At 48.5% G+C, this 20,866-nt stretch overlaps 3 protein-coding genes across 3 annotated transcripts in view; all 3 read right to left on the reverse strand.

The window, feature by feature from the left end:
• Window positions 1-20,866, reverse strand: part of camsap2a (calmodulin regulated spectrin-associated protein family, member 2a) — a 107,170-nt gene that overhangs the window by 7,062 nt on the left and 79,242 nt on the right. Inside the window, exons 9-13 of the mRNA XM_083767305.1 lie at window positions 20,798-20,829; window positions 20,477-20,546; window positions 16,698-18,705; window positions 1,744-1,880; window positions 1,327-1,571 (exon numbers count right to left, since the gene is read on the reverse strand). Coding sequence (XP_083623431.1) covers window positions 1,327-1,571; window positions 1,744-1,880; window positions 16,698-18,705; window positions 20,477-20,546; window positions 20,798-20,829 — 2,492 coding nt within the window. The remainder of the gene's footprint in view (window positions 1-1,326; window positions 1,572-1,743; window positions 1,881-16,697; window positions 18,706-20,476; window positions 20,547-20,797; window positions 20,830-20,866) is intronic.
• Window positions 10,148-10,549, reverse strand: LOC310860420 (ubiquitin-like FUBI-ribosomal protein eS30 fusion protein; the record flags this gene model as incomplete). Its single annotated transcript, XM_083767307.1, has 1 exon — window positions 10,148-10,549. The coding sequence occupies one exon, from the start codon at window positions 10,547-10,549 to the stop codon at window positions 10,148-10,150; it is 402 nt and encodes a 133-aa protein (XP_083623433.1).
• LOC310860419 (ubiquitin-like FUBI-ribosomal protein eS30 fusion protein) lies at window positions 14,073-14,477 on the reverse strand (the record flags this gene model as incomplete). The annotated part of the gene is made up of 1 exon (XM_083767306.1): window positions 14,073-14,477. One exon carries the CDS (start codon window positions 14,475-14,477, stop codon window positions 14,073-14,075), a length of 405 nt encoding a protein of 134 aa, XP_083623432.1.

The following is a 20,866-nucleotide window of genomic DNA, read 5'->3' on the forward strand; positions in this document are numbered from 1 at the left end:
CAACAAAGTCTTTCTGTTGCACACTGTGCCCGAGTTGTACGCACGCACGCACGCACGCACGCACGCACAGCAATATTCTCACATGTGCATGGCTACATACAATATGCCAGGAATACATGTTGACACAAACACACATATGTACTTTGATGCTGCATTGCTCTTTTCCGTTTCCTTTCCAACCATTTCAGGCAAAAGAAAAGCCACATAAAAACTAGTGGTTTTCCATCGATGCACACAATACAATACCATTCATTACAAGCACAAATTAGCCAAAGTGCATTTATGTCGGACAGAGAAATACAGATCAATACAGATATATAGGTTTTTTAGGTTGGTAAACTTAACACCAAAAAATAAATTAATAATAATAATAATTATAGGATGCCACTCGGGCGCCTCCCTAGGGAGGTCCTCGACGCATGTCCCACTGGGAGGAGACCCCGGGGCAGACCAAGGCGCAGTTGGAGGAAATACATCGACTCTCTGGCCTTGGAACGTCTCGGAATCCCCCAGGAGGAAGTCACTAATGTTGCTCGGGAGAGGGAAGTCTGGAGCTCTCTGGTGGAGCTGTTGCCCCCGCGACCCGACTACGGATAAGCGGTTGAAGATGGATGGATGGATGGATGGATAATAATAATTTGCGCAATAAGCCGACGAAATCGAGACAGCTACTCTCAGTGGGTCAGGTGGCACAAAGCTAGCTGGCACCAGCGGGCATAGCTTGGCAGTGGCAGAGAGATAGAGAGACACCGACACATGGGATGACAGATGACCATACCCCCCACCCCATCCCCCTCCCTCCGTCCGTCCGTCCGTCCGTCCGTCTGGTCCTTGGGGTCACCACAGAGAGTGGTGTAAAGCACACCAAAAGTAAATTTTGGTGTGTAAAGTAAGTCCATTTACTAAGTACAATTTTGAGTATTTCCAATTTTCCGTCTTTTTACTTCTACTCCACTCAATCTCAGAGGCAAATGTTGTACTTTTACTCCACTACAATTATTTGAAAATCTTAGTTACTAGTTACTTTGTAGATTTTTATTATTATTATTAATATTTTAAAACATACATTAACCACTTCAGCCCTATTGAAACTTGCAAAATGGGCCAGTACTTTTACTTTTGTACTTTAAGTATACTTTGATACCAATACTATTGTACTTCTACTCAAGTGCATTTTGAATTCCGGACTTTTTACTTACTTACTTACTTACTTACATAGTATTTCTACATTTTGCAGCATTGACACTTTTAGCTAATAAAAAAACCAGAACGGAGGACTCTTTCCACCACTGGGAGAGAGACACACACCGCTGTCTCCATGGTTACCTGCGGCGGTGGCTCTGACGGGCGTCTTGGGCGAGTCCACGCCGCCGTGCTCCCGGTGGATGGACTTGGGCCGGCCCCTCCGGGGCTTGGCCCCGCCCCCACCACGCTCCGCCGGCGCCCCGGGGGGGCGGGGCCCCGCCTCCTCCATCAGCTTCAGCTGCTTCCTCCTCAGGTACTCCTGCTTTATGAACTCCCGGCGGGCCTTGTCCTCCTCCTTCCTCAGACGGTCCTCCTCCGCCTTCGCTCTGAAGAGGAGAGGGCAGTGGTTTAGAGGGCAGTGGTTTTACACCTTGTTCATATCAAGGACCATTATTTATTTCTGCGTGGCTACGCTCAGTGGCTCAGGTGGTACAAAGCTGGCTGGCACCGGCGGGCACAGCTTGGTGGTGACAGACAGACAGACAGATGTGGACATACCGAGTCTCCTCCTTCTTCTGTCCCAGCTCGGCCTCCTGCTGCATCTTCCTCTGCTGGTTGTCCTTCTCCCTCCTCATCCTCTTCTCCAGGAGAGCCGCCCTCTTCTGCGCCATGTTGTCTTCAGCCTTCCCATCCTCCTGACAGACAGGCAGAGTATGAAAATGAGTACAGCAAAAACCAGGCAAAACAAAACAAAACAAGAAGCATCAGCAATACAAAGCGACGTTAAACGAATGTAAAAACAAATTAAGTGTCCATTACAGTCAGTGTGTCACCGTATCTCGTCATAAAAATAAGCATTGAAGTGAAGTGCAATCGAAGTGAAGACAGTTAGTCAGTCAGTCAGTCAGTCAGTCAGTCAGACAGACAGACAGACAGACAGACAGACAGACAGACAGACAGACAGACAGACAGACAGACAGACAGACAGACAGACAGACAGACAGACAGACTTGCTCAGATTTTTTTTCTTGCTCTGTACAGCACAGTGGTCAATGCTGATTGTTTTAAAATGTGCTCTATGCATAAAGTTTGATTTGATTTGATCTATAACGCACACATACTTTGCATTTTCCTTTCTTTTGCTAAATATGTACGGTACGGTATGTCTGGTACGGTATGTCTGGTACGGTACAGTACGGTACAGTATCTCTGTTTCTGTGTGGCTTTCTGACCGTGTCCCTTTTATGCCCATATATGGAGATCTATGATGTCATACATATGATGTCATAGTACTGACCGACTATACGATAATGGGTACTGCACTCTGACAATGGGCACAAAGTATTCTTTCATTACCGAGGGGCAGGAGAATCATCCTAGTTACTGTATACTATGAATCAGCATCAACATCATCATCTTTGCGTCACTCTCAAGAAGAGAACATGATGAGCTAACACAATGCAACAAGAATGACACAGTTCAAACTAGAAAAAGTGCCCTTCTGGGCACAGGTCTCCACCAGGATAGGAATTTAGGACATTGCAGCTTGCCTTCATCTGGTGGTTGGATAAAAGGGCAACAAAAGTAAACTAGGGAGTTGGCATACAAAGTTATCCACAGATCCGTGCAGTTAGAGGTAAAAACACTTTTCGACCAGTTATAGCGCCACCTTGAGGCTGAGTTGAAATTGTTCATGTGGCATTTCTTCCTCGGCCTAGTGGGAATGTGCGTGCACAATTTGACGGAAATCACGCGATGTGTTCATGATTTGCAGCATTTTGTTTGAAACTGAGCACTCCTGTGAACTTTGGAAGCCAATCTTAACCAATCAGGATGGAGTCTGAGAAATCTGAAAGACGCGTTTCGTTGAATGGCTCTAGAGAGACTGTGTACCAATTTGCGCGATGTTTGGACAAAATCTGTAGGTGTACTGTGCAAAAACTTGTTTTGCACAAAGCGGCCTCCTGGTGGCGCTATAACAGGCCGTTCTGGAAAGTTTGGGGCAGAGGTTCATCGTTGGCATCCAGGGAGTGTGTGTGCAAAATTTGGCATCGACCGGGTTAACGGTGGCCGAGATTAGCTGCTCACGGACACACACACGGACGGACACACGGACGGACACACGGACGGAGGGACGGACGGACGGACGGAGTGCAAAACATACTCTCCCCCCATGCCTTCGGCCTGGTGGAGACAATAAATGAAAGGCCACAGAAAGTGAGAGTGAGAGTTGGAAGAAGAGATTTCAAAGATGGCAGCCGGTCAGGCTGATATTCTCAGGAAGGTGTCGCACAGTAGACACAATGCATACAGACTAGTATAGTACTGTACAGTAGACACAATGCATACAGACTAGTATAGTACTGTACAGTAGACACAATGCATACAGACTAGTATAGTACTGTACAGGCAGTACAGCACAGTAGAAACAATGCATACAGACTAGTATAGTACTGTACAGGCAGTACAGTAGACACAATGCATACAGACTAGTATAGTACTGTACAGGCAGTACAGTACAGTAGACACAATGCATACAGACTAGTATAGTACTGTACAGGCAGTACAGTACAGTAGACACAATGCATACAGACTAGTATAGTACTGTACAGGCAGTACAGCACAGTAGACACAATGCATACAGACTAGTATAGTACTGTACAGGCAGTACAGTAGACACAATGCATACAGACTAGTATAGTACTGTACAGGCAGTACAGTACTATACTAGTCTGTATGCATTGTGTCTACTGTACTGTACAGGCAGTACAGTACAGTAGACACAATGCATACAGACTAGTATAGTACTGTACAGGCAGTACAGTACAGTAGACACAATGCATACAGACTAGTATAGTACTGTACAGGCAGTACAGTACAGTAGACACAATGCATACAGACTAGTATAGTACTGTACAGGCAGTACAGCACAGTAGACACAATGCATACAGACTAGTATAGTACTGTACAGGCAGTACAGTAGACACAATGCATACAGACTAGTATAGTACTGTACAGGCAGTACAGTACAGTAGACACAATGCATACAGACTAGTATAGTACTGTACAGGCAGTACAGTAGACACAATGCATACAGACTAGTATAGTACTGTACAGGCAGTACAGTAGACACAATGCATACAGACTAGTATAGTACTGTACAGGCAGTACAGTAGACACAATGCATACAGACTAGTATAGTACTGTACAGGCAGTACAGTAGACACAATGCATACAGACTAGTATAGTACTGTACAGGCAGTACAGTAGACACAATGCATACAGACTAGTATAGTACTGTACAGGCAGTACAGTAGACACAATGCATACAGACTAGTATAGTACTGTACAGGCAGTACAGTAGACACAATGCATACAGACTAGTATAGTACTGTACAGGCAGTACAGTAGACACAATGCATACAGACTAGTATAGTACTGTACAGGCAGTACAGTACAGTAGACACAATGCATACAGACTAGTATAGTACTGTACAGGCAGTACAGTACAGTAGACACAATGCATACAGACTAGTATAGTACTGTACAGGCAGTACAGTACAGTAGACACAATGCATACAGACTAGTATAGTACTGTACAGGCAGTACAGTACAGTAGACACAATGCATACAGACTAGTATAGTACTGTACAGGCAGTACAGTACAGTAGACACAATGCATACAGACTAGTATAGTACTGTACAGGCAGTACAGTACAGTAGACACAATGCATACAGACTAGTATAGTACTGTACAGGCAGTACAGTACAGTAGACACAATGCATACAGACTAGTATAGTACTGTACAGGCAGTACAGTACAGTAGACACAATGCATACAGACTAGTATAGTACTGTACAGGCAGTACAGTACAGTAGACACAATGCATACAGACTAGTATAGTACTGTACAGGCAGTACAGTACTATACTAGTCTGTATGCATTGTGTCTACTGTACTGTACAGGCAGTACAGTACAGTAGACACAATGCATACAGACTAGTATAGTACTGTACAGGCAGTACAGTACAGTAGACACAATGCATACAGACTAGTATAGTACTGTACAGGCAGTACAGTACAGTAGACACAATGCATACAGACTAGTATAGTACTGTACAGGCAGTACAGTACAGTAGACACAATGCATACAGACTAGTATAGTACTGTACAGGCAGTACAGTACAGTAGACACAATGCATACAGACTAGTATAGTACTGTACAGGCAGTACAGTAGACACAATGCATACAGACTAGTATAGTACTGTACAGGCAGTACAGTACTATACTAGTCTGTATGCATTGTGTCTACTGTACTGTACAGGCAGTACAGTACAGTAGACACAATGCATACAGACTAGTATAGTACTGTACAGGCAGTACAGTACAGTAGACACAATGCATACAGACTAGTATAGTACTGTACAGGCAGTACAGTACAGTAGACACAATGCATACAGACTAGTATAGTACTGTACAGGCAGTACAGTACAGTAGACACAATGCATACAGACTAGTATAGTACTGTACAGGCAGTACAGTAGACACAATGCATACAGACTAGTATAGTACTGTACAGGCAGTACAGTAGACACAATGCATACAGACTAGTATAGTACTGTACAGGCAGTACAGCACAAGGACGCGCACATGGACGGATGTGTTTTATGGCCCCTCAGGCCCTCATCAGCACTTTCAGAACGCTGATGATGAAGGAAGGCCTGGGGGGCTGAAATGTCCCTTCATTTGACTGCTGCTGCTGCTGCTGCTGAGGTAACATTTTATAAGTTCAAAACGAGTGTGGATTGTTTCTTAGGACTGTACATACTGTACACTGTACAGTGTAAGATACTATGGTACATACTAGTGACAACGGAGCCTCACATACTGTAGAGTGGAGGATGGTAGACTTTTGCAATACTTTAATTATTAATCATCTTATGATCCAGTGGGATGCACGGTACACCTATATGGAAATATAAAAACTGTGGTTGATTTCCAATGTGCAGGCCTTTTATTATATGACCATGGACTGTAGGAAACACGAAAATAAATCGACTGTAGTTTTTTCTCTTAGAAGGAACTGGGCAGTGCAGTTCACTTATGTTTTATTGGGACTATGATTCTGCACTATGACATGAGCAGTGTTGGACGAGTTATTACAAATTATTATTATTATTAATACAAATTATTACTTAGATTATACGTATTTACTTAACTTGTTCTATTACTATCACAACAACAAGGCCCCAGAAACAAGCTATATTGATTCAGTCTACTCTATACCTTTCAGACAGAAATGTGGTTATTTTCTAAAAACAAATTGTATTCCGGTACCTATAAACTTTATGTTACAAGCACTACAAAATGTACTGACTAAACTAAACTAGAACCCATTCCAAAATGTGGTTTAGACCTATAATACAGTCTGTTTGTCTTGCATTGCAGCCTCTGAGTGGGATATATGTAGTGCAGTGATTCTCAAACCTTTTAATTTCGAGGACCCACAGTTTTATAGGCTACACAAGAGTGACCTTATTTTGTCTATCTTGCCAGTGGGCATATATGATTCATGCTTTTAGTAGTATTAAGTCTGGCCCGGGTTACAGCAGACGGCTAATTCCAACACTAATCACAACACATCTATCGTCTGTATAATTAAGATTTCATGTGAAGCTTGTGAACATTCCTTGCACTCCATAGACCTTAACCACCCACACAACTTCATTCAATCATCATCTAAATCACCCCTGCTTCTCTCCGCAGCTGTGTCTGAATTATTCACTACAGCCCCAGTTTTCTGACCTAGATCAAAGCATAGAGTTCAGCCAGCGCTCTAGCCTGCGACAACACACATTGGAAGGAGGACGCTGTCCTCACTCAGTCGGCCGACTTCCAGATCCCATTCATCATGTCATGTAACCGAAAATAACACAAAACATCGGCTGAACTAAAGGAGCGATGTCACTGAAATGGAATACTGCATTTTGGGGGCAGGGTTTATCTATTGGAATTGCATGTTGAATGTCTGTAGTCGTGACAGCAGTTATTTGGCAGTTATCTGGTACTGTTGTATTGATGAATTGAGTATGAAGGACCACAATGGGACCACAATGGAAACAAGCCAGGCTGGGCTAGGCTTTCTTGAGTTTAAATCCTCTTAGCAGACCTTTAATTGAACTTTCCTGTGTTTAATTTTCTTTTTGTATTCAATCAAACCAGAACATTATTCAAGCCCATGCTTGAATAACTGTTAGTGTTCCACCTTGTTTATTATCTCTGTCAAGGCTGACTGACATGGCAGGCAGAGATTATGTTTTCATGCAGCCCTTTGTGTGTGTGTGTGTGTGTGTGTGTGTGTGTGTGTGCGCGCACATGCACACGGTTAAATCCGGACACTGATGGACCAATCTGCGTCAAGAGGCCAAGATACTCCAACCCCAAATAGTTTAAAAGGCCTCTTGGTGGTGGTGGTGGTGGTATGCCAGACCGATTTTGAACGTTTTGACTCTTCATAGGGGAAGAAAAGTGCTGAGTGGGTGGTTGGCTCAGCTGAGGTGGTACGTATAGGGAGCAGGCTAGATCTGTGAAGCTGATGGAGGAGTTTCTGTGCGGCTGCTGTGATGCTGCAGGGAAATGAGACCCTGAGATCCTTTCTATTTCTTGCTCCGTCCTGGACCTGCTGCCCTCTGCGACAGATGAGGCCAAGCCTCCCCGTCCATTATGGCCTTCTTGGCCTGTGGTTTTTATGGTCGCCTTCACATAAACACATTATCCTGAGGGGAAAAAAAAAATGCATGCCTGTCCTCTAGCACTTGCTTGCAAAAGGTCAAAGGAGGACTCAATGAGGTTGTGCATCAAAAGGTCAAAGGAGGACTCAATGAGGTTGTGCATCAAAAGGTCAAAGGAGGACTCAATGAGGTTGTGCATCAAAAGGTCAAAGGAGGACTCAATGAGGTTGTGCATCAAAAGGTCAAAGGAGGACTCAATGAGGTTGTGCATCAAAAGGTCAAAGGAGGACTCAATGAGGTTGTGCATCAAAAGGTCAAAGGAGGACTCAATGAGGTTGTGCATCGAGTCAAAGGAGGACTCAATGAGGTTGTGCATCAAAAGGTCAAAGGAGGACTCAATGAGGTTGTGCATCGAGTCAAAGGAGGACTCAATGAGGTTGTGCATCGAGTCAAAGGAGGACTCAATGAGGTTGTGCATCGAGTCAAAGGAGGACTCAATGAGGTTGTGCATCGAGTAGTAGCAATAGTGTTTTGTTCTGTGGTGTCACTTGGCTTCATCCCCCACTGTTGACTTTGCAGTAGCAGCGTTCTGGCACTCTGAGTAAAGGTAGTAGGAAGGTGACCTTCAGTAGCAGCGTTCTGGCACTCTGAGTAAAGGTAGTAGGAAGGTGACCTTCAGTAGCAGCGTTCTGGCACTCTGAGTAAAGGTAGTAGGAAGGTGACCTTCAGTAGCAGCGTTCTGGCTCTCTGAGTAAAGGTAGTAGGAAGGTGACCTTCAGTAGCAGCGTTCTGGCTCTCTGAGTAAAGGTAGTAGGAAGGTGACCTTCAGTAGCAGCGTTCTGGCACTCTGAGTAAAGGTAGTAGGAAGGTGACCTTCTCCGGCACGCACATTTCAAAGGCGTACACTCAGACTCCAACTCTACTCAGACGGTTCATACATTTACTCATACATCTCATGAACAATGCCACGAACAATGCCTGAGTGTGGTCAATCTGAAGCTTCCTACACTGTGCATGAGTGTGTGTGTGTGTGTGTGTGTGTGTGTGTGTGTGTTAAGGCTGTACCCTAGCCCTGTTTTTAGGACTTGAACCTTCGGCAGGAATTTCCGAGCGAACCTTCGAACCATTCGTTTCTAATTAATTCGAAAAATAACCTTCGAGCTTCGAACCTCGGCACTGGGAGCACGTAACTTTGGGAAAGTGTCATAGTAGCTTGTTTTCAACTGAAACGGACTTCCTGTGCATAACATCCTCTTCAAAATAAGAGCCACATGTAATGATGAGTCAACACTAGTTGTATTTCTAAGTCTACTTACAGGACATTACATTTGAGTTCCTTTTGAATGCCTGTCAGAACTGTCTCAGCTGTTGGTGTGCAAATGCGCCTTGCATTCCTTTGATCTACACGCAGAAAACATTTTGACGACGTATGCGCACTGGCGCATCGGTTGTGTGCCCCCCTGATTATTAATAATAACATCTAAACATGTAACATGTAAACACAACATGAACATAGTACTCTTATTATGCATATCGCATTCTCGCCGAGAAATATTTTCGAGTAAAAAAAAAAGAAAAAAAAAAGAAAACCTGAATGGTTCAAGCCCATTAATTAAGATTCGAGTGCCAACCCTAACGAGTGAAGGTTCGAACCCCGAATGTTTGGGGACAGCCTTAGTGTGTGTGTGTGTGTGGTGGGGGGGGTTCCTTCCTGTGCATGGGCAGCCACATGTTTACAGTGCAAACATAGGCATTTGCTGGCCTCTTCCCCCCGCGCCCCTTGGCAAAGACTTCCTTCTCTTTGTCCACAGTCAGAGGTAGGCTGGGTTCAGCCCAGGGCATGTGGTGCGGTGGCAGCAAGCCTGCAGCTTCATCTTCATTTGGTGGATAAAGGGAGAGGTCTGAAGTTGTAGCAGTGGAAATTCACAGAGGAGGTTGTGGCACATAGAGGTGTTCTGGGTTAGAGCGTTCTCTGGGTCGTCCGTGAAACTATATGCTCCATGGTGTGGTTGGGGACTCTCTCACCTTTAACCCTCTCTCTTCACTAACCTACTGACGGTCTGTAACAAACTCTTCTTCCATCTCCCGCCCGTCTCGTCTTTTGGTGTTTTGTTGTTTGTTTTTGTTTATTTTTCGTTATTCATCTGTACCGGAGGATAACATCTAGTCCAGTAAAAGCGGAAAGGATGTTGGGATGGTTAAGCTTCTTCTCTCAGCCATCAAAACACACTTAAGAGTTGGAGTTGGGGCCCTTCTTCTTGCCGAAGCTGGGCACCACATTCAAGAAGCGCCTGGTGTACTGGATGCGACGCTTGGCGCGACCGGTCTTCCTCTTCTTCTTCTCCTGCTTCTCCACCTTGGGGGTCTGCCCCTTCACCTTGCCGGCGCGGGCCAGAGAGCCGTGGACCTTGCCTCCGAGCACCCTGGCGGTCACCTCCAGGGTGCAGTGCTCAGAGACGCCGCAGGACGCCAGGAGGCGGTCATCTTCCAGCGGGGAGCCGGCCAGCAGCAGCACCTGCTCGTCCACCAGGAGACCCTCCAGAGCCTGGACACGGGCCTTGATGTCTCCGACGGTCTCCTCTCCGCTCACCTCCAGGGTGTGGGTGTTCTGGCCGTGTAGAAAGAGCTGCATCTTCAGGTTTGTTAGTGGTGTACTGTCAGAATTATAGACAAGCTTAGGATCAAACTACTTGTAGGTATGCGTGAGACTGATAGGTTGCGGTTGCTTATATAGGATGCTTTCGGCATCATGATGACGTCACAGCAAGTCATTTTATTTTTAGCAAGTAAATTAAAAAGTAAAATGCCTGTAATATATATATACCGGTATATATATATTTTTCCTTTTTTTTGTTGTGATCATTAGAACATGTTTTATTTATTATTGTGAAAGATATCCCCCAAATGTAAATTATGAATTTATAATTATTATTTCAATAATTATTATAAATGTGCATAACATTTGCATACATTTGTACATATTTTCCTCTGCGAAGTACTAGCAGTACAAAGTGGTAGTGAAGTTGAAATCTCTTTTTTGCAAGTAGAAATATATCCTGGCTTTGAAGGGGTGAGGACGAGTGTCTACCGAAGGCCATTGAGGTCCCGACTGATCCTGGACGACCAGCAAATAACGGCAAATAACCGAGCATGGTTAAGTGTACCCTTTAACCAAATGAACCTATATTAAAATACCGCCACCCTAAACACCGTCATTCAGGGCCGTGCAAATCTTTGGATTTTTGGGGGTGGTCTTTTTGTGGAGTCCTTCCCTTGTGCCATTTCATGTCATTGGACAGTAAAATAAGCAATATGTTTTCATTAGTCTGAGACTAAAACTGACTGATGGCAGCCAGCGCAATAAAAGATAATTCATTATGATAGTGGAATTATCATTACTTGTCAAATGTTCGTCTTGAAGGGCCAATGACACTTATTGCCCCCCCACATAAGCCCTTATTTCCCCCCCACACAAGCCCTTATTGGCCCCCACGCAAGCCCTTATTGGCCCCCCACACAAGCCCTTATTGGCCCCCCACACAAGCCCTTATTGGCCCCCACATAAGCCCTTTTTGGCCCCCCCACACAAGCCCTTTTTGGCCCCCACACAAGCCCTTATTGGCCCCCCACACAAGCCCTTATTGGCCCCCACGAAAAGCCCTTAATGGCCCCCACACAAGCCCTTATTGGCCCTCCACATAAGCCCTTTTTGGCCCCCACACAAGTCCTTATGTGGCCCCCACACAAGCCCTTATTTCCCCCCCCCACACAAGCCCTTATTGGCCCCCCAAGCCCCAAGCCCTTATTTGCCCCCCAAATAAGCCCTTGTTTGCCCCCCACATAAGCCCCTATTGGCCGCCCACAAGCCCTTATTTGCCCCCACATAAGCTCGTATTGGCCCCCAACATCACACCCCCCCCCCCCCCTCCACATGCCCGTGGCAAAAAATAAATAAAAATAAAAATTTATTTTGCCCTTTCCCTCAAAAATAAAATAAAAACTAGAAAAAGTGCCCTTCTGGGCACAGGTCTCCACCAGGATTTCTTCCTCAGCCTAGTGGGAATATGCGTGCACAGTTTCATCGCAATCGGAGGCTGCGTTGAGGAGTTGTGGCGATTTGTACAAAGCGGGCTACTCCTGAAAACTGTAGGAGCCAATCGTGGCCAATCAGGATGGAATATGAGAAATCAAACAAACCTGTCTTGATCACATGACTATGGAGATCATGTGTACCGATTTGCGTGAAATTTGGATAAAATCTGAAGGAGTAATAATAGAAAATGTGTTTTACATATGTCGGCCTCCTGGTGGCGCTATAAAGAGCAGATGTGAAAAATTCCAGGCAAATGTTTTTCCTTGGCCTCTAGGGAGTTGGCATACAAAGTTATCCACAGATCCGTGCAGTTAGAGGTAAAAACACTTTTCGGCCAGTTATAGCGCCACCTTGAGGCTGAGTTGAAATTGTTCATGTGGCATTTCGTCCTCGGCCTAGTGGGAATGTGGGTGCAGAATTTCACGGAAATCACGCGATGTGTTCATGATTAGCAGCATTTTGTTTGAAACTGAGCACTCCTGTGAACTTTGGAAGCCAATCTTAACCAATCAGGATGGAGTCTGAGAAATCTGAAAGACCGGTTTCGTTGAATGGCTCTAGAGAGACTGTGTACCAATTTGCGTGATGTTTGGACAAAATCTGTAGGTGTACTGTGCAAAAACTTGTTTTGCACAAAGCGGCCTCCTGGTGGCGCTATAACAGGCCGTTCTGGAAAGTTTGGGGCAGAGGTTCATCGTTGGCATCCAGGGAGTGTGTGTGCAAAATTTGGCATGGACCGGATTAACGGTGGCCGAGATTAGCTGCTCACGGACACACACACGGACGGACACACGGACGGACACACGGACGGACGGACGGACACACGGACGGACGGAGTGCAAAACATACTCTCCCCCCATGCCTTCGGCCTGGTGGAGACAATAATAAAATTAAAAACGTTTTTTTTTCCCTTTTTTCTTTTTTAGGTAAAGGGCACTTTCTAAAAAAGGGCAGGTGCTCAAGCCCCCCTAGCCCCCCCTCTGCACATGCCTGCCGTCATTAGTTTCCCAAGATATGTACTTTTCTTCTCCCAGAGGATCAAACCGGGAACACTGATACGCCCATATATAGGCATAATGGAGATCCAGTTGTCCAGAACCGATGATCCTAGCGATAGGCCCAAATATAGGCATACGGTTGTCATCAGGGATCTCCATATATGGAAATAACAGGGATCAAGACACACAGACAGACAGTTCACAGACCTGACCCCGAGGCCCAGTACTTCCAGACAGTTCACAGACCTGACCCCGAGGCCCAGTACTTCCAGACAGTTCACAGACCTGACCCCGAGGCCCAGTACTTCCATACAGTTCACAGACCTGACCCCGAGGCCCAGTACTTCCAGACAGTTCACAGACCTGACCCCGAGGCCCAGTACTTCCATACAGTTCACAGACCTGACCCCGAGGCCCAGTAGTCCCTTCAGAGTGGCAAAGAGCTGTCACAGTTTCCATCCAGAAGGCGCTCAACTCCAGTAGGATCAGCCGGGTTAGGAGTATCACCCTCCTGAATGAAGATCCTGGCCAAGAGGTTGACCAGCGACCTCACAAGTAAATGGTACGTCGACACCAGCTGTGCCAGGCTTCCCAGGGTGCGTGGAACACGCTGCAGTAATATGGGAGCACAGATCCAAAGGGCGACAAGAGAGAGAGGTGACCTGCATGTTGTGTGGCTGGACTTCGCCAACGCATACGGGTCTGTTCCCCACCAACTCATGGAGTTTGTCTTGGACTGCACCTGACTGATCCTGGATGACCAGAAATAGCGCCAACATTGTCAACATTGCACTATTTTTTTTTATTTTTTTTTACTCACGCAGAGAGGGAAGAAAAAACTTCTGGCACACAAGACATCGTGCAACCAAAAAAAGAAAGTGTGTGAGCTCTTCTTTCCTCTCTCGTCTGTAACAACCCGCTCTCTTCCCGCTCCCATCTGTCTCATCTTTGTGTTTTTGATATATTTGGTTGTTGTTTTTATTTGGTTATTCTTCTGAACATGAGGATAACATCTAGGTCCAGTAAAAACTGGACTAGATTGGTTAAGCTTCTTCTCTCAGCCATCAGGAGTTGGAGTTGGGGCCCTTCTTCTTGCCGAAGCTGGGCACCACATTCACAAAGCGCCTGTTGTACAGGATGCGCTGCCTGGCGCGACCCGTCTTCCTCTTCTTCTTCTCCGTCTTCTCCACATGGGGAGTCTGTCCCTTCACCTTGCCGGCGCGGGCCAGAGAGCCGTGGGTCTTGCCTCCTCCGAGCACCCTGGCGGTCACCTCCAGGGTGCAGTGCTCAGAGACGCCGCAGGACGCCAGGAGGCGGTCATCTTCCAGCGGGGAGCCGGCCAGCAGCAGCACCTGCTCGTCCACCAGGAGACCCTCCAGAGCCTGGACACGGGCCTTGATGTCTCCGACGGTCTCCTCTCCGCTCACCTCCAGGGTGTGGGTGTTCTGGCCGTGTAGAAAGAGCTGCATCTTGACGTTTGCTGTGCTAGCGTTCCGGTGCCTAAACTATGAACAAGCTTAAAGCCAACTTAATAATTATGTGTGAGGAAGATGGATCGGTTGCGGCTGCTTATATTCACTGTAGGACACTTTCGGCATCATGATGACATCGCGACGAGTCAATCATGCCCAAATATGGAACACTGGTTCAGACATGCCCAAATATGGAGCTCCATGATGTCAGACTACGCACTCAACGTTGGAAACCATCTCAACAGAAGTATCGGGTAACCACAGCAACAGCAAAAAAAAAAGAAAGGCATGTGCAGTCCATCTAAATTAATTGGAGAATGGAGACATTGGCATTTCTGTAAACGCTTTTTGGGCGCTAGCCCCTCCCTTTTAACCCATTCTGACCGGGCACCCATTTTGGTGTCGGCATCATGTTATGCTTTATCTATTGAAAAATAGCAGATCTACAAGCTCATATCGCGCCACCGAGTGGCGCGATACGAGCTTGTAGGTCTGCTATTTTTTGAAAAAATCGAAGAACGACTGACATTTTTATAATCTGATCTCAGGTCAGAATGGGTTCATCAGACCCAGTGTTTGTCCGGCGGAAACCTCGTATGAATCTGATCTCAGGTCAGAATGGGTTAAGCCCATATATGGAGTTCTTTGTCAGGCATGCACAAATATGGAGTCTATGCAGACGTCAGCACACCATACTGACCATAGTGATATATCATAACAGGCCAGCTCCATATATGGCGATCTAGGGGTGATGAGGTGTGATCAATCGGCTAATTTGGGCCCTGTCCAGAGCCTCTAGAGCGGTGCCCATTGGGCACTGGCCTACTTGGAATGATGCAAGTTGGAAATGAATGCCCCACCCAGTTATTATGTGACCCTTTTATGGCCATATATGGAGTTCTTTGTCATGCATGCCAAAATATGGAGTCTATGCAGACGTCAGAATGATGTCAGAACAGGCCAGCTCCATATATGGTCCCTGGGCAGGGGCCCTGTCCAGAGCCCGGCAGAGGCCTTTATATATGGACCCTGGGCAGGGGCCCTGTCCAGAGCCCGGCAGAGGCCTTTATATATGGCCCCTGGGCAGGGGCCCTGTCCAGAGCCCGGCAGAGGCCTTTATATATGGCCCCTGGGCAGGGGCCCTGTCCAGAGCCCGGGCAGAGGCCTTTATATATGGCCCCTGGGCAGGGGCCCTGTCCAGAGCCCGGGCAGAGGCCTTTATATATGGTCCCTGGGCAGGGGCCCTGTCCAGAGCCCGGGCAGAGGCCTTTATATATGGTCCCTGGGCAGGGGCCCTGTCCAGAGCCCGGCAGAGGCCTTTATATATGGTCCCTGGGCAGGGGCCCTGTCCAGAGCCCGGCAGAGGCCTTTATATATGGTCCCTGGGCAGGGGCCCTGTCCAGAGCCCGGGCAGAGGCCTTTATATATGGTCCCTGGGCAGGGGCCCTGTCCAGAGCCCGGCAGAGGCCTTTATATATGGTCCCTGGGCAGGGGCCCTGTCCAGAGCCCGGCAGAGGCCTTTATATATGGTCCCTGGGCAGGGGCCCTGTCCAGAGCCCGGCAGAGGCCTTTATATATGGACCCTGGGCAGGGGCCCTGTCCAGAGCCCGGCAGAGGCCTTTATATATGGACCCTGGGCAGGGGCCCTGTCCAGAGCCCGGCAGAGGCCTTTTTGGGGCGGTTCTTTACAACCGTGGGTCCGACCGACACTGGCCACGGCACCCCCTGCGGTGGTGTGGAACGTGTGTGTTGAATTTCAAGTCGGTGGGGCGGACGGTTCTCGAGTTATGTGGATTACACACAGACAGACGTACAGAGACACACATATATATATATATATATATAGTTTTAGCTTACAAAACACATCACTTACATCCGCTTTAAGCATTCTGAATATAATATATTGGAAACAAATTCCATCATACATTCAATGTCACCCCAAGCACGAGTTTCACTCATTTCAATAGATATCAATAATACAAGGGGGCTGCAAAGCCTGAAAGTGTGTCGCAGGTTCCAATCCCGATCCCGACGACCTTTGCTGCATGTCACTGTCCTATCAGTCTACTGTCCTATCAATGAAGGCATAACATCCCCAAAATAAAATCGTTAAAGAAAAAATATGTATATATCGGTACTACAACAACATCAACACCAACAACAATGTCATTATTGAATGAAAGACACACCATTTCCGTCCATAGGCGTGTTACGTACCTTGAAGAAGAAGCCGCAGCTCTGCTTCTGGTCATCGTCCAGGTCTTCAACGCCACTCTGCTGTTGTTCTTCTAGCTGCTTCTCCGAGGCCTTGCCCACAAACAGGGGAACCTCAATCAGGTTGCTCTTGGTCCCCAGCTGGGGAGGACCTTCCGTGGGCGTGACAATGAAGGTCTCTGTCACGGGGTGGGACAGGACCTCGGAAACGGACGAGTCCAGGGTGGGCTTGAGGTCCGACTTCCCCTCGCCGCCGTCGCCCGTCTCCATTTTGTCAGTCTCGGACTGGCCTTGATCGTCCGTTTGAGCGTCTCTGACAGGCGAGGTCGGTGGCGAGTCTCCGGCAGGCGCTGTGGTCTCTGGGCCGGCACGTTTCTCCCCCATGTAGACGAAGGCGGCGTTTAGGGGCTGGCTGGGTGAGAACCTGCGTAGCCTGGGGATGCTGTCCACAGACTGGGGCGCGGTGAGGACTCGGTTATAGGGCGTCAGTTTGAGCTCGTTGGGACGAGGGGTGCGAGGGGTGCGCGAGTGGAAGGACGCCGACTTGCGCTTGATGTTGGTCGGCGAGCGGTGGTCGGTGCGAGGGGAGTCGGCGGGGGACGAGGGTCCGGAGGAGCGCGTGACGTTGGCGCCTCGGCCAAACGCGGAAGGGTTGGCGCCGGTCGTGGGGATGACCCACGCCTGCTGCTGTTGCTTCTCCCGCATCGCCATGATGACCTCCTGCTGCTGGGCCAGCCGCTGCATCTCCGTCTGCAGGAACGCCAGCGAGTGGTTGAGCTTCTCGATGGAGCGTGTGTACTCGGCGAGGTCCAGCTCGGTCTGCTGGCCGGCGCTCGGCCCGCCCTCCTCCGTCGCTCCGGGCGATTTCAGCCAACGGGAGCCGGTGCTGCCTTGCTCCGCCCCGTCGGGCGTGTCCGCCTTGCTCCGCCCTGGTCGGAAGGTGACGTTGGGACTCCCCGCCGGAGCCTCCTCCACGGCCTTCCCTCCCTCCTCCTCCGCCCCGCTGGACGCCCCGTCGCCCTTCCTCTTGACCACGGTGAGGAAGGCCGAGCGGCCCATCTTCTGGCGGTGCCTCGTGAACGCCGCCTCCACCTTCTTCTTTTGCGCTTCGATGGCTTTCCGTTTCTCCTCCAGCCGCATCCTCAGGTGCACCATCTCGGTAGCCATGACCTGGGCGGGGTCATTCGGCGGAAGCTGCACAGGGGTGGGTGGCGTTCGGACGGCGACGGGCGCGGCGGCCTGTTGGTGCGCGGGACTGTGCTCGGGCGTCGGGGCCCAGGAGACAGACAGCGGGAGCCCCAGCTCAGAGCCTTCCGGGGTGGTCTTGAGGGAGCTGCCAGCCCCGCTGCTGCTGCCCCGCCCCGAGTCCGACGGCGGAGGAACGAGCTTCTTCATTTTCTGCTCGGCAAAGCTGGTCATCTTCACCGACCCCCCCGGTGACTGCCCCAGGCCACTGGGACAGGGGCTGGGCGAGTCCATGTCCAGCTCCATGTTCGTAGAGCAGTCCTTCAGCGACGAGTCCTCGTCCAGCATGTCCTCCGTCCGCAGGTGGACGCCCGTGTCCACCTCCGTGGTGCTCGCTTTGGAGTCCGATTCCGACAGCGGATCGGGGCCGGCTCCGACGCCGGCCTCCCGGCACTGGCTGTGCAGGAAGAAGCCGTTGCCGGGGCTGCCCGCAGGGCTGTGGATGATCTGGAGCGCCTCCTCCACGGATGGCGTGGTGGTGGTGGGGGCGAGGAGGACGTTCCCGTGCCCGTTGTGGTAGGCCCTGTCCGGCGGCGGCGTCTCGGTCGCCGCCAGGCTGTCCGGGCAGCCGTCCTCCTCCTCGATGCCCACGCTCCGGCCGTTGACCGGCTGGAAGGACAGGTTGCGCTTCATGCCGCGTGGCATCACTTGGTGCACGGTGAAGCCCAAGCCGTCGTCGGTGCTGGCAGACCGGACCATGCCGCGGGCCGAGGCCAAGTCGTCTTTGTCAAACGGGATGTCGAAGGAAACGCCATAAGGCCCGGATCTGGGGAAATAAACCAGAACATATAATCAGTTTAATTTTGGTGCGATAGTTTTCAAAAGCACAATGAGGCTGCAGGTAGCCGTTCACGATCCTGCTCAAGGAAACTCTTCTATAGTCATCTGTTAAATGCTGATCTTTATAATCACAACTGAAGAGGACTACACATATACTTCGGAATGACCTGAATGATCATACTAGCAAATTCAATATTCTATTTTTAAATCACTTCTTAAAAGGCACGCTTTTTTCAGACTTTCTTTTTACTGTACTGTATGTTTTGTGTTGTCTTTTTATGGTCTTTTATTAAGTTTCTTGCACATTTCTTCCACAATATTTGTTATTGTATACTCTTTAAATATGTTTCTAGCCGAGTTTGAAATCTATCAGTTGGAAGCTTCTCCAGATACGCAAAAGACACACATGCAGAAAATAGTGACATTTATAGAAGGACTACGGGAACAATGTACATCGGGAACGATCCAAGCCCCACCCTACTGTAAACCCGTTGTACCCATCTCACTGTATCTGTTTTATGCCCATATATGGAGGTATCTGTATCTGTCCCACACTCGGAGATAACAGCTGTCCTCAATATACAGTATGCCCCTATATGGGCAAATATGGCATATCGGTCGCATTGGTTGTTTTGGACAACAAGATCTCCATAATTATTCGTATGGGCATCAGATTGGCAGTTCCTGACATAGGCCGATCTGACCAACTTTACACTGGGCACCAACCACACTACCTCGATCTGACCAACTTTACACTGGGCACCAACCACACTACCTCGATCTGACCAACTTTACACTGGGCACCAACCACACTACCTCGATCTGACCAACTTTACACTGGGCACCAACCACACTACCTCGATCTGACCAACTTTACACTGGGCACCAACCACACTACCTCGATCTGACCAACTTTACACTGGGCACCAACCACACTACCTCGATCTGACCAACTTTACACTGGGCACCAACCACACTACCTCCATCTGACCAACTTTACACTGGGCACCAACCACACTACCTCGATCTGACCAACTTTACACTGGGCACCAACCACACTACCTCGATCTGACCAACTTTACACTGGGCACCAACCACACTACCTCGATCTGACCAACTTTACACTGGGCACCAACCACACTACCTCGATCTGACCAACTTTACACTGGGCACCAACCACACTACCTCGATCTGACCAACTTTACACTGGGCACCAACCACACTACCTCGATCTGACCAACTTTACACTGGGCACCAACCACACTACCTCGATCTGAACAACTTTACACTGGGCACCAACCACACTACCTCGATCTGACCCACTTTACACTGGGCACCAACCACACTACCTCGATCTGACCAACTTTACACTGGGCACCAACCACACTACCTCGATCTGACCAACTTTACACTGGGCACCAACCACACTACCTCGATCTGTCCAACTTTACACTGGGCACCAACCACACTACCTCGATCTGACCAACTTTACACTGGGCACCAACCACACTACCTCGATCTGACCAACTTTACACTGGGCACCAACCACACTACCTCGATCTGAACAACTTTACACTGGGCACCAACCACACTACCTCGATCTGACCAACTTTACACTGGGCACCAACCACACTACCTCGATCTGACCAACTTTACACTGGGCACCAACCACACTACCTCGATCTGACCAACTTTACACTGGGCACCAACCACACTACCTCGGATATACTGAGATATATGGACACAGAGTCACAAACCTTTTCTCTTTGGGCCAGGTTCCAAGGTTGCCATCCACAAAGGACATAGATGTTGATCTCTTGATTTCACCTAGATTCAGAACAGAATGAATACATTTAACATTTGCATTGGAAACCCAACAGAACCTCCAGGGTGCCTCCATCTTGGCCGGGTTCCCCAACGGAACACAGTTCTCTCTGTGAGCCCAGCGTTGCCAGAAGGTGACACGCCCAATGCATTTCCTTTTCCGGTTAATTTCTGGCAACGACTAAATTGGGGATTAGAAGATCTGTACTGCAATTTATAGGGGATGAAATAAACAAAAACAGCAAGGATCTCACCTGAGTTCCGAGGTGGGGGTCGAAGGGGCAAACTAGAGAGAGAGAGAGAGAGAGAGAGAGAGGAAATGC

Source organism: Protomyctophum parallelum (assembly GCF_964188405.1).
Source record: "Protomyctophum parallelum genome assembly, chromosome: 6".
NCBI lineage: Eukaryota > Metazoa > Chordata > Actinopteri > Myctophiformes > Myctophidae > Protomyctophum > Protomyctophum parallelum.